The sequence below is a fragment of the Epinephelus fuscoguttatus genome, linkage group LG2 (genome assembly GCF_011397635.1).
Source record: "Epinephelus fuscoguttatus linkage group LG2, E.fuscoguttatus.final_Chr_v1".
Classification (NCBI taxonomy): domain Eukaryota; kingdom Metazoa; phylum Chordata; class Actinopteri; order Perciformes; family Serranidae; genus Epinephelus; species Epinephelus fuscoguttatus.
Window position 1 is genome coordinate 23,277,502 of NC_064753.1, and position 14,887 is coordinate 23,292,388.

Consider the following 14,887-nt stretch of genomic DNA (forward strand, 5'->3'; position numbering starts at 1 on the left):
GGAAACCAAGGAAAACAGTTTTTTTAGCCTGTCCCTTCCTCAATTTTAAGTTACATCATTTACACTTCAGGGAAATGATCAGTTTTCTCCTGTGACAGATGAGACTCTGTCACGACAAAGGTGAGAAAAATTTGGGATTTCACATAGAACATTAGGTTTTCCTGCACAGTCAAGATGATATGAATAATCTTGGGCAGTATCTGTAATGATTTCACAACCTCCGAGAACTTGACCTCGAGAGACACACTGCATGACAAAAGCAGAATGACCAACACTCTTCCACTGAATTCTGTACACACACACACACACACACCAACATAAAACACTCTAGCAACATCAGTGCAAGCTGAACGTGGGCAGTGTCTGCTACTAGGTTACGTATACATGTTCTGAAAACTACGTTGCCAGGTTAGATAAAGAATGATACAAAACAGACTTAATCCTAGTTTAATACATGTACCAGGTACAGTCTCGTTGGAGTTTAAAGGTTCACTGTTGTCCAATACCCGTGTGATTTTCAGGACTTCTGCAATGAATATTACAAAAGCTATCAAGCATCCTAACACACCGTGGCATTTTAAAGACCTTTTAAAGGAGACAAAAACATTGTCTCACATGCACCTGGGGCTTCAAAGCCTCCAAAACTCTTATTCTAAACTTGAAATACACCAGGCACTTGACAACAGCTGTTAATCAGATAATGAAAGCCTCGCAGTTACACAAGCAAACTTGTGGAGAAGCAGCTATAAATTCTTTGCCATGACAGCATACGAGGGCAGGGAGAGACAGAGGGTGGGATTTGGTACCAGGCACTTTCTTTCCCCGCAGAATGACGCATCGCATCATACCAGCACTATGGTGAAACACACATCAGGCATTTCCCTTCAGCACACTATTTCTAGGTATTTATCCTGCAGAACTTAACACAGTTGAGGCCCCTTACTGAAACCGCAAAGAGAAATATGTGGCAAGCAGACTGTCAAAGAATTATGACAAGACACAATGTGTTTCCGTAGTCTATGAATCCCCTAAAATCCACATTTTTTTCTGACAGATGACGTGCGAGCTCTGGTGCGGCATCGAAATGGAAAACACTCCACAGTGTCTTCACCCTGGGACACAGTTTGCTCAACACCTCAGATGTTAGTAACCTGACTACATAGTTTTAGGGTGACCTCCTGCTCCACTTACCCTCTTCACCTCACTCACCTCAATCACCAAGTGACCTGCCATGGTAACAATACACAGGATCCCATGGCAGAGAGACCCATCAAGCGCACCCATAGGTCAGCGGGTGTATGGTGGAAGAGTGCTGCCCTTTGACACTGACGGGGTTTCCGGGTTGGAGAGCTCTGGGCCAGGGCTGCCATGGTGGTCCACACAGACGGACTGCGGCTCTATCAGATAACCTCTCCTGATGATCAGGTTCACCTCTGTAACTCTCATCCAAGACATCCAGGGTTAATCTCCCAGAGTGGAGACAGATATCTAGGTAAGAAGGAATGAAAGATTAGGGTATGGTGGTAGAAGTCTGGGTGAGAACAAAATATAGAAGGTTGTCTGACCTCTGAAGAAAGAGGTGAACAAGCTGAGGTTTTGCAGCACTCACAGGGATTTGTCAACACATCTGTAAAAATATTAATATGTTTTATAAATTACATATAGCTTTCAAAAGTAACAATACATGGAGCAGGACTTACACTACCACAGTCAGTGATAACCGTCTCATGAGCCGTTTTAGGTTACTGTCGCTTTAAAAACATGACCCGGAAGTAGAAGAAGTTTCACCGGTACTGTCGCCTTTTCTTTTCCGCTCAGGTCAGCAGAGGTGGGAGCGTGGATTTTATCCCCAAGGCTCACAAAATCACCCAAAATGAGCGTCCCGGCATTTATCGATATAACGGAAGAGGACCAGGTATGACTTGTGTCTTTAAAAACTCATTGTGCACCGTCCCGCCTGCGGATGAGTCGGTAAAATGAAACTATCGAACCAGATAACTTAGCATGCTAGCTGGCTAACATGCTAACAGTTGATACATGCTGGCCGTTAGCGAGCTACATGGTGATAATGTGACATATGGAGAAGCGGGTTGTCAGTTACTATGTGATTTCACTTATCGTTTAGATGCTCCGTGGGGAAATTTGTTGAGAATCGATTTCTTTTCGTTTCCAGGTCAATGTATTGACGGCTAAAACTCACAATTGTCCACTGAGTTTTACGTTGGTTAGCTTACAATGCTACTTTCATAGCTAAACACCCAAATAAACAAAGACGTAAAAAATGCCAAGCACCTAAAGCAGCAGTTATTCTTGTTAGTCAAAACCAAAGACATGACACATTATGATAAACGATTATATCCTAGGTTACCCTATTACTTTATTTAGATATATGTAGCTTGGCACTGTTTGTGGTTTGGGGTTTTATGCAGCCACTAATACTACTTATTTTACTGTCTAATGTTACAGGCTTCAGAGCTGAGAGCGTACCTCAAGGCCAAAGGAGCTGAAATATCAGAGGAGAACTCTGAAGGTGGACTTCATATAGATCTGGCTCAGATCATCGAGGCGTGTGATGTATGTCTCAAGGACGATGACAAAGGTAAGAGGTGATGAAGAGCATCCATGCCTCTCACCCACTGTGAGTTTTTCATGAAATGGGCATTATCATGCAATGGACTCTTTGCTTAAACAGGTATTTTGATTTGTGTTGCCAGGAAAAGCAACCAGTAGTAGCATTTATTATTGCTAAGTGTTATTGTCATTATGCACAATATCAGGACCCTGGAACTGGCTCATCTAAATGCACTGGAGTTGTCATTAATTACACCTGCTGTGCCATGTCAAATGTGCCATGAATAAGACCTTTTATGTGTTTAATGCAACTGACTTTGATACCACTCCTCACTACTTATGAGCCTCTCTCTGTATCTCTCTGCAGACGTGGAGAGTGTGATGAACAGCATTGTGTCCCTGCTGCTGATCCTGGAGACAGAGAAGCAGGAGGCTCTCATTGAAAGTCTATGTGAGAAACTGGTGAAGTTCCGCGAAGGAGAGAGACCCTCCCTCAGGATGCAGCTGTGAGTCCTTTCACTTTTTGCCCTTTAATGTATACACGGCATTGCTTCTTGTGATTGTTGTTTTCAAAAAATCTGATAAAGTATATAATCCACATGTTTGGACACTGTTTTGAGGTTGGTTAATATAAGAGTGCTGTTCTTGCTAGCATAACCTAAGGATACTGCTAATAACATCAATAGGCAGGAAAGCAGCTGTCGCCTTTAAAAACAAATATCATTTGAAAATAGCATGGAACAGTTAAAAAATTCATTTCCTGTTTAGAGTTTTGCCTAGAAAATTTGCTAGGCCAGTATCTTTGGATGGGGCAGCGGCCAAATGGCTTTTTTGACAGGGACCAGTGACAGACTTTGTTTTGATTTTGATTTCAACAATGTAGCTAAGTTAAATTAAGATTTTTTTTTACATGTTAAAAGTAGCATTTGGTGTCATATGCTTATAGAATATGATGCAGATTTGGTGTGGATCCATGAGTTATGGGGGGCAAAGTAAGATTTTTGCACAGTACCCACAAAACACAAGACAGGGCTGTTCTAGCTGGTGCATTTACTGGACAACATGCACCTGTCATGGGGAGAGGAGCAGCATATCGCCAAAACGTGATGGAGAGATCTTATTGCAGCCAGCCTTATGACCCATAGGGGATGAACAGGACTAAGTGGTTAACATAATTGAAGATTTTGCAGAGTTTTGAATCCGCATAGTTAACGTTATTGTCAGCTCACTCACTACAAATGCAAACAGTGGCTACTGACTCGTTAGCTAGTGTTAACTGTAGTGTTACCATTGACGCTAACCAGTCTAATGTCAGCTAACTGTAAATGTTAACATTATACCAGCAAGCTCAGCCTCTTTGACTTGGGCTGAATTTGCCATCGCTGCTGCGGCTATCGTGAAGTCAGAGGCCGGCAGCTCTGCACTGTGTGTTCCTGTGCTCTCAGTTTAATCTTTATTGATGTTTATTTTAACGTTAGCAGAGTGCAGTTTGTTTATAGTCTCTAGGCTACTACTGTACTTGAAAAGCATCTTAAAAATACATTTTTAAAAAATCCCCGATGCTTAGGCCAGGCAGACCACCTTGCTTGCAAAACACTGGCTGAAACCCTGTTGTTCAAACACTTGAGTTTGTCTTTTGATGTCACAGGCTGAGTAACCTGTTCCATGGCATGGATGAGAACACTCCAGTGAGGTATACTGTCTTTTGCAGCCTCATCAAGGTGGCTGCAACTTGTAATGCCATCGCCTTCATCCCCACTGACCTTGATCAGGTATATATTGTGTATTTATTTACTTTAAGCTGCAGAGACAGCAAAAGGGAAAAAATGTGTCTGTCACATTTTCCAAATCTCTACAGGTTGCATTTTTTCCCGTACAGTTGATTTATGATACCTGTTTGTGCTGCCGATCAGGTACGTAAGTGGATTATCGACTGGAACCTGAACACAGAGAAGAAGCACACACTCTTGAGGCTGGTGTATGAAGCATTGGTTGACTGCAAAAAAAGGTAGCTACATATAGGGTCTAATGTGTAAAATCTGTGTTTTGGTATGCACAGATACAGGGACATGAATACACAGAATTTAGGATTTATATACATCCTGAAAAAAAATAGTACACATTTGTTTTTATGCATGTATATCCCTCCAGGCCTGAGACTCTATGCGTTATCCTTTAAGCAACTTGTCTCAGTACAATTGAGTTTTCAACAGTGTATCTACTCATTTCATAGTGACGCTGCAGCTAAAGTGATGGTGGAGCTGCTGGGAAGTTACACAGAAGACAACGCTTCACAAGCACGTGTTGATGCCCACAGGTAAACCTGGAGACATTGTTTGTCATTTGTCATTAAGCCTCAATATAATGTACATACCTTCATACATACATTCATCTGTGTCCCTTATCTGTAGATGTATTGTCCGTGCTCTCAAAGACCCCAACACCTTCCTGATTGACCACCTGCTCATCCTGAAACCTGTGCGCTTTCTGGAGGGAGAACTCATCCATGACGTGAGTGGAACTGAAGGATTTACAGTGCCTTGTGGTGCTGCATATAAAAAACGTTACTGGCTTTGCCATATTTTTGCTAGAAACATCTACCCTAAGGGTCCCACCATTTTTATTTAAGGGACAGTTCACACCGAAATCAAAAACATTTCTTACCTGTAGTGCTGTTTATTAGTCTAGACTGATTTGGTGTGAGTTGCTGAGTGTTGGATTTCTTTCCAGAAACCACGACCTGGTTACTCAAGATAATCCACAGACCTTGTTGTGAGCAGTTTGATATCAAAACTGTTCTCTTTCTACCGTACTACACCCACCAACCATACCAACATTCAGAAGTAAGCGTGTCTACTACTAGCTCACCTAGCACTACTGAGCTAGCTAACATTACAGCTCAGCCAAGGAGGATGCCATTGATGTTAACATTTTGTGCTGTCATGCGCACAAGCCTCTCTTCAGTGAGTCGATGCACGCCTCCCTCTGCACAGTGCAGCAGTTGGTGGTTGTAGTTTGTTAGAAAGGAAATAGTTTGTAAATGTAACTGCTCACAACAAGGTCTGTTGATTACCTTAAGTAACTGGGTCATGATTTCTGGAGAGAGACATTGCTGTTGAGTTGTTCAATATATTTTTTGGCATTTTGAGCACAAGAAGCTGAGTGCCATCTAATTCCATTATATTAGAGAGAGGGCAGACATCTCTATTGCCAGTATCTCTCTCAGTAACTCACACCAAAACAATCTAGATTGATAAATAACGCTACAGGTATGAGGAAGAATATGTATTATTGAATGAGTCAGATGAGACAGATAGTGATCTGTCACTCAGTCTGTTCAAAAGTAAATGGAAAGCATTGTTTTTCCAAAACAAATTTTCCATCAGTCATGCCACCAACCCTGTTAATCTTGTATGTGTAGAATGCCTACTTAGGTAATGTGATTAGACTTATGACACACACTGATGTGAAAGCCTTTTTGATTGTGTTGGTTTGATGTGTAGTCTCAGTGACAGCTAAGGCAAGCACAACCCAATATTTAAATGCTGACCAGTTATAAAGGTTGAACGGTGAGTAGCAGGAATGTTTGTACAATACCAGCGAAACGGGTTGAGACAATGAAAAAAACATTTCTTAATAGGGCGTGTGCAGTTTCTTTAAGCTTTTTCATGGGTCACCAAACTGGCATTTCTAAAGGTATTAATAGTTGAGCTCAGTGGTTCCCAGCTGGTCCAGCCACGGGATCCAGATTTTTCCTTAGTCATTAGTTCAAGGTCCACACAGTTTGATACATTCAGCATCATAATTGCGTTTGGCCATGTCTTTGAGCTAGTTTGCGGTCAAATAGCTGTCCATTGTCAAAGGAAACTGCATTTCAAAATAAAAACTCTGCGCTGGAAATTCACTGTACTTAACAAGTAAAGTGTGTTTTTTACAAACTTAACATATGTGAGCTACTTCCGGTCCATTAAGAATGGACCTGCGACCCACCAGTTGGGAACCACAGGTTTAGCCCTGTGTTCAAGGACAACATTTCTGCATTGTAGCCAGTGATCTGTCTCCTGTCCTTACTCTGTACACGGTTATCATTACAATTTCAGCCTGTATGGACACAAAGATGACGTGACTCTGTTTCTAGAGTGTTAAAATGACATTTCTCTCTGTTCTGACTCTCTTTTCAGCTATTAACCATCTTTGTGAGCGGAAAGCTAGCAGCATATGTAAAGTTTTACCAGAGTAACAAAGACTTCATTGACTCTCTTGGTAAGTAGCCACGAATTGAGACATAAGTTTCATCACCTCTACGCAAACACACATAACTGACCATGCAGTACACAGTAAATAAATTGAGGACAAATTAACATGTACTGCAATAGTCTGATCAACCTACAACCTTAGCGTACACGTAGATCTTGAGTGATTAAAATGTGTCTCTGCTCCTTACCATATTTATAAATCAGTATTGACATATTCTAAGTGTACTATAATGTGATATGCTTAATAAGAAACCTGTTTCATGGTATAATGCTGCCACTGTAAGAGTGTATCAAAGGAGTACCATCTTTAAAGTAGTTTGTAGTATTTCTTTGACTTTATCTAGTGTTTCAACAGTTTCAGACCCGTCTCACTGTAAGGACAGCCTTATTGGGATTACAACTGCTGTTGCTATGATACCGGAAAATGTCAAAATCTCTAAAAGGGGAAAATAAGCTTGTGGCATGACAAATTTGATTACCAGGCAAGTTGTTAGGTTTAAATACCTCTGCAGTACAAAAGTACACTCAAAGACCATCTGAACCACCTTCTCCTGTATTAAACTCTTATGAACATGGAGCCAATGAACTGTGTGCTGTTGACACAGTGCAGGAATGTGTGTGTGTCAGCACTGTGTCTCTTTGTCACTACCAAAGGCCTTGGTGTAATTACAAGCATGTGTAGGATGGACTCTCAAAACAGACAATGTGTGAGTGGTGTTTGTGTTAATGAGTAGATTCCCTGACTGCATGCCCCTAAATGTAGAAACAATTATCACAGGGAAACTCCCCGAGTCCAGAGTAATCGACTGTGACCGCTTTGTGCTTAATGATCCCTGCATGTTGCTCTCCAGGCCTGTCTCACGAGCAAAACATGTCCAAGATGCGTCTGCTGACATTCATGGGCATGGCTGTGGAATTCAAGGAGATCTCCTTCGACACCATGCAGCAGGAGCTGCAGATCGGCGCCGATGACGTTGAGGCCTTTGTCATTGACGGTACAAGCACTTCACCTCAAATTAATCCTTGCTGTCGACACTTGTTAAGTTTGCTGTTATTTTCTCATAGGTGTTTAATGGGGGAGAAAAAAGTATATTGATTGAACAGTAGTAACAAACAGACACATCCTTCTGACTTTTCTTGCCGTACCAGAAAGAATGCAGTGGTGATCGTATAAGACATGAGAAGGGTTTTAAAATGAAAGAATGACATAGAACCAAGTATAGGACTTAAAGTAGTGCTAACTCAGATTAGCTTCCTCTCTGTTTTCACTGTCCAAATGCGTTCTCTCTTAAAGCTTTTTTTTATCAGTAGTTGAGGAAGTACTCAGATCTCTGACTTAAGTAAACAAAGTAGCAGTACTACAGTGTAAAAATACTGAGATAAAGCCTTTGCACTCCGAGTCTGTATTTTTTTATTTTATTATTTTTATCTGTCATCTGGTGAGAAATCTTACACACTGAAGCCTTGCACACTGAGTCCAACACATTCTATTGTTGTCTTTGTTTCAAAAACTCGCAATATAAGACAAAATGGAAAGACGCATTTGCTCCCTTGCTTCTCTCCACTGGAGGTACTTCCCTGGCTGTTGCCACTCTCTGCCTGCGTGTTACATTTGGTACTGTGGCTCCCTGAAGGCTGAGCTGTCTTCTGTGTCCACATACTCACACACTCACTCTCTCTTTCCTTTCAATTCATTGGCATGACATTTAACATGTGTTGCCAAAGCACAAATACAATTTAAAGGCAGTTAATAAAATTTACAACTGATTACACAAATGAGGAAACAGAGCAAAATAGGTAATTAAATATATATATATATAGACATACATATCTCATATGTCTCATATATTTCTACCTATAAACATATGTTTTATGTGCTTGTGTGTGAAAACAAACAAAAAAATGGTGTAGAGGAGTAAATAAAAAGCAGACTGAGCTATAAGGAGATGAACTTGAGCTTTTATGTGTTGCTGTAGTTGTTGCTTTGACGGATGTGAAAAAAAGGCAGAAAATTAAACCCATTCCAAAAACTTTAATGACAGACAAAAGATTTAGAGTCTGTGTAAAAACGTTACATGAGGCTGTATTTATTTACAGATGTGCAAGAATTCTGTATGACAAATACAGACTTGGTGTGCAGTGGCCTTCACAAGTAAAAGTCCTGCATTCAAAATTTTACCTAAGTCAAAGTACAAAAGTATTGGAGTCAAAATGTGGCCCCTTTCAGAATAAAGTGTATTATTGGATTATAATTATTGCCGCTTAATGTGTTTATCAGTCAAATGTTGCAGCTATTAAAGGTGAAGGTAATTTTGATTACTTTATATACTGCTTAGTAGTTTAATCCATATTAACACATTGAAATGTATTTGTTGACTTATATTTTGTCTTCATAATCTGATGTGAAAAATATCTAGGTACTAAAGCTTTGAAATAAATGTAGTGGAGTGAAAGTACAATATTTGCCTCTGAAATAAAAAGGAGTAGAAGTATAAAGTAGCATAAAATAGAAATACTCAAATACAGTACAAGCACCTCAGAACTGTCCTTACTTACAGTACTTGAGTAAAGGTGCTTAGTTACACCGCTGGTGTTTTTATTGCTTTCTCTCAGAGCTTTTGCTGCTGCTTTATTCCCTTCCTGTCTGCTTTTTCTTTCCAGCTGTTCGGACCAAGATGGTGTACTGCAAAATTGACCAGACACAGCGAAAAGTTGTTGTGAGGTAAGAACCGTTTCCCCAGATTTCGATTTTATTTGTTGCAGTAGCTGACTGACCATTGAGGATGCGAAACGAGTCATCAGTGATCTGGCGGACCTCTGCTGGGGGGTGGGCAGGGAGCTCTGGGTGCTAGTGACATGGGGGGGAAGCCAAACGCTATTCATCTGCTCACTCTGCGATGACACAGAGTTGGTTAAAAATCAGCAAAGTTTCCCCTTAACTTGAACTTCAGTGTGTGCACGGAAGGGAGGCGCTACTCACGACTGAACTGCTGTTGATGTGTTTGTGTTTTTGTCTTCTGTGGAGCCATCTGTTTGATCTTTTGGCGTTGTTTCTCTAATTGTTAATGATGGGCGTGTACGTGGCTGCAAGGATTGACTAAATAACTAGTATGTGGATGAGTTTGTATTCCTGAATCTGAGCAAAGCTATCTGGTCTCTCTAGTCAAGGTTAAGGGTGCTATTTGTTCTGGTCTGCAGAGAAATGTGTCATTTTGTCGAAACTAGAAAAAGTGTCATTGTTTATAGATTTCCTTCAAAAAAATATTTCTGTTCATTTTAATTCACATGATTCTGCCTCCGTATGGCTGTGATTTGACGCCTTAATACAGAATACAGGCAATGGCATGTCTCGTCATAGTTACATTTGCTATAGCTCTTTTATTTTCTCAACGTTGCGAGATGTGACCTTGGCCTGCCTGTTTTTTTTTTTTTTGTCAATTTAACATTCTTGCTTTTCTGTTTTCCACTCAATCAGCCACAGCACACACCGCACCTTTGGCAAGCAGCAGTGGCAGCAGCTGCACGACAGCCTCAGCTCCTGGAAGGCCAACCTCGCAGCCGTCAAGACCAGCCTGCAAGCCCTGTCACCTTCTTCTTAATTCCACCTTAACCCAACTGTCTAGACTGCCTGGCCCTCTACTCATATCTGCTTTCCAAGTTCCCAGACTGAATTGATCAGCTTTTATATTCATCCAATAAAAGAACAATGGAGATCACCTGTGAATATTCCTTACTTGTTTAATAATTAAAGATTGTTAGAGTTATTTTGAAGTTGTCACAAACACTGCAAGTTGTATAACACATGAGAAACTTTGCTATGCCGTTAATGGATTATACATACAGTATACCATCAGTCTTCATCAGACAACTACCCCACCAGTTGCCTTATGATCTGTTCAGTAAGCCACACAGTGACTTTAATGGGGGCTCGTCCTCCAGCAGCTCTCAACATCTGGTTTCAGTTAGAGGACGGCATGCCAGTATTAGATGAGCTGTGACTTGGGGTGAGAAATAGCCTGCAACAAGAGGGTCACTTGTCTGGGAACACATGAGAGGTGACAATAGTAATGTGAACTTAAGATGACCCTGTCTGCTGGGGTCGGAGCTGTATTACTGTAGCATCAACACTTAAAAGCTGTGATGCAGGCTGATTCACTGCCATTACAAATTTGAGGCTGTCCACTGGGTTAAAGGATACTGTTGAGCTGCAGTCAGCATGACTCACTGTCTTTTGATGTGTCTGAATAGTGAGAAAACAAGGGCCGCTAAATGCCAGTTTTTAGTCTACCTCTCCTTCGCCCATTGATGTAAAGTTAAGTGCCATTTATCCAGCGCAGAGATCTGTTCTCAGGCACCAGTCCAAAGCATTAGGATGTGAACTCTTAATGATATATGGCCTAGGCATTAGGTGTAAAAGGGGTCTGTTGGAGTTCTCTCCCTCTGGGGCAGTGATGAAATCAGCACAAACTGACAAAGTGCAGACTACTGACATTGCACTCTTTAAATCCCCACCCCCACCCCGAATACACAGCGTTTTCTTTGACTAATTCAGCCACAGCTCAGCCTGTTTGATTTTTAATGATGTGCCACTCCAACACAATCTGATCATTTCAGCTCTGACGCTTAAATATTTCCACTGATAAAATTGACATTAGACATACACATTTATTGCTGCGGTGTGTTCTTTTTCCTATCATACCAGAGGTCTGCGGAGGCTCACTGCTCACTTCTGTCCAGTTGTCCACAGGGAGCAAGCATCTCTGTCTCTTATCAGCGAGTGTAAATCACAGAACACATTGTCAGGAGCATAACCTCATCACAGCCACCTGCAAGCTCCGAGCGTAGAGCAGATAGAAACCAATGTGACTCAGGCTTAACACAGTGTTTATGAAGACATATCTTGGTTTCCATCGCTCCGTATATGTTCTTTTTCTCTGCAAAGAAATTGCTTCACAGCTACACTTTTGTCATTCTGTAGAAGTGATGTCTCTGTCTTCTTGTCTGTAATTTGTCTCACTGGATTTTAGTAGCTGTTCTGTAGATGGTCAGTGACATGAGATGTCCCAGATGTAAATACTGTGCGCTGTGCTTGGTTTATCTTGTGCAAGCCTCACGACCTCTTCTTATCATAGTCAGATAGAGGTAGGCCTGCATTGTTCAGTGATGAAAAGCAAATGAGTTGATATTCTGTTTGGGAGCTGAGCCTTGTTTGCACATGCAGCTCAGGTCATGAGCAGATGTGGAAAGTAACTAAGTACATTTACTCCAGTACTGTACTTAGAATTTTGAGTTACCTGTAATTTTTTCTTGAATATCTCAATTTTCTGCTAATATATACCTCCATTTCAACACATTTCAGAGGGATACGTTGTCTTATATTAACTGCACTCCATTTATTTTACAGCTATGAACAATAGTTACTTTTAAGATTAAGGGGGAGCCCAGTAATTCAGTGGGTATAGAGCAGGCATCCTATATACAAAGGCAGTGTCCTTGCCGCAGCGACCACAGGCTTGATTCCTGCCCATTGCCCTTTGTTGCATGTTAAACATGGCATGGTAAACTGTACATAAAGTGACAAAAACAAGCTCCAGTGTCAACCAGCTACAACAGTAAAGGGTCATTATTTTCTACACAAAGAGCACTTTTACTTATGATATATGAATTATGCTCGTGGAAAAGCAGGTATACTTACTTCTAATTTGAGAAGTAGTTGCAGTATTTTTACATTGTGGAGATGGATCTTTTACTTAGGTGATGGATTTAAATACTTCACCACTGGTCACACCTTTCTGTGCATGAGCACAAACCTTGCTATGTGAGCTGATGTTTGGATTCCCCGGCAATGAGACACTATTACTCATTATAACATTGATATGGCAGTATGTGGTGTAAGGTGGCAATATCATCTGACGTCACACTCTAGATAAAGTCTGGAATCTCTCATTTGTGTCCATTTTCTTCATATCAACGGTCGTCTGGGCAAATCTCAGACCCTGACGGTATCCAGAGATGTATGAGTATGAGAGATGGGCTCTCACTGCCCTTCAATTAGCACCATCCAGTAGTCAGCCAGATAATGTTCAATTGCATCCTATCTCTGCGTTACATAAACACCGACCCAGAGGCCCAGAGGCTCACAGACAGATATGTGTATTTACATGGAGAGTGTAAAACATAAACACTGTTATGAATGGTTTGCCAGGCAGAATGGGGAGCTTTATCTTTGCTATGTTGCTGGGTGTTTAGCTGTTTGTGGTGTCTCTAAAGTTGCTATAGTAACCATTCTTTGTGGTGGAAAATGTCAGAGTGAGTGTATTTTAACACAGATGGCTCTTCTCTGTCAGAATGACTTCAGAAGCCATTATACAACTTTTTCCCATACAAGGCCTGTGCATGGTGATGTACTCATCAGCTCCGGAGCTACTGAGAGATCATAAAGGTTTATTGTTTTTAAAATAGTCCTGATGCAAAGATCCCAAAGGATAGCATCGTGTTACAACAGTAATTTGTGCCCACCCATGAGAAGTGAAGATACAACATTGATACTGAGACAGAATGACCCTTTAAGCTTTACGTGTCATTAAAGTAAGATGGCTCTTTATATCCTAATAAATCTTAGTGGGGAAAATCACCCAGAGGTTACATGACAAAACACAAGCCATAAAAGCATCACATCAGTCTCTAACATGGAAAAAATGTAGGTATGTCATTTACATTTCATATGGTAAAGGCCTACTAGTACTCTGTGTATCTATTGCATGTTAGCCCCTTTTAAAATGAGAGTCTGATTGTGTAGATTGTTTAGCATAGGGAAGTATTCATATTACTTAAATAATTACTGTTTGTTTTGTCCTTTTAAGAAAAACAAATATCTCTGCCTATTTATTTAGATATTTTACTTCTTTATCAATTAGTCATTTACTACACCCCTCTGTCCTTGGACCCTCACAGCAGGTCAGTCATGCCTTGTTACCTTGAATTTGTGAAGACATGTTTGTTTTTCTCTCATGCGTCCACAGAAAACGGCAAACATATCATTTACTGACTGACTGGGGACCACGTTTAACAACAACAAAACTAGAATAGAATAGAAAGCTTTATTGTCATCATATATTAAATATAATGAGATTACGGCTGCCACCTCATTAGTGCATTTAAAAAGAGATACAATAAGACAACCAGCTAAACATGACATAAACACAGCTATATAGTAACAGTAATACTAAACTAATTATACTACATACTAGAACTACTGAACTAACTAATACTAAATACTAAACTAAAACTATATCAAAACACGACATGAAAATGCATGTGTCTGGGAAGTACACAGCATACAACTGGATTAATGAGGCTTATACTGCAAGAGTTTGTAACCAGATGTTTTGATAGTTTTTTTGGTTCTTAAACATGGACCCCAATCAATCAATAAATCAATTTGTTCACCATTTTCTACAGAGATATGAGAGAGAAAACTATTTTTTCTTCATGAATTCAAAGTAAGAAGGCATGACTGACCTGCTGTCAGGGTCCAAGGGCAGAGGAATGAAGTGTGTTGTAAACCCCTCTGAGGCAAGGTGGGATTTGTGATATTGGGCTTTATAAATAAAATTGAATCAAATGACTAATTGATATACAAATTGTATTTTGCGGGTCAAGTATTCCTTTAAGCTGTTGAACTTAAAAACTTGCCCTGAAAAAAAGCAGCCGCTAAATATCTATAACGAAAAGGCAGAGATATATGTTTTTCCTACAAGGACATGATTTCAAGGTAACATTTGCAAATGGTCATATTGTGGGTGAAGTATTTCTTTAAAAAATACACACAGAAAGTGCTGCCTCAGTATGATCAGGAGTGAGGGCCTCACAATGATTTGTCACTGGGAGGAGTACAGTTGTGGCATCTGACTCACAGTCAGAAGATAGATGATGCATGAGTAATGCTATTTTATACTTAGGTGTGAAAAGTCTTGCTGAAAATACTTTCACTTTCCTGGCTTCAGCTGCCATCTAGCGGCCAATTTTACTCACAGAACATATCACAGTATCCAGGTAAA

The 14,887-nt window shown here is 40.5% G+C and overlaps 1 protein-coding gene across 1 annotated transcript; it reads left to right on the forward strand.

The window, feature by feature from the left end:
• The first annotated feature begins 1,783 nt into the window (after window positions 1-1,783).
• Window positions 1,784-10,543, forward strand: eif3m (eukaryotic translation initiation factor 3, subunit M). The gene is made up of 11 exons (XM_049602479.1): window positions 1,784-1,915; window positions 2,467-2,599; window positions 2,939-3,077; window positions 4,220-4,343; window positions 4,485-4,579; window positions 4,805-4,888; window positions 4,983-5,082; window positions 6,753-6,834; window positions 7,679-7,822; window positions 9,489-9,549; window positions 10,303-10,543. Exons 1-11 carry the CDS (start codon window positions 1,874-1,876, stop codon window positions 10,424-10,426), a joined length of 1,128 nt encoding a protein of 375 aa, XP_049458436.1. The 5' UTR covers window positions 1,784-1,873; the 3' UTR covers window positions 10,427-10,543.
• The last annotated feature ends 4,344 nt before the right edge of the window (window positions 10,544-14,887 follow it).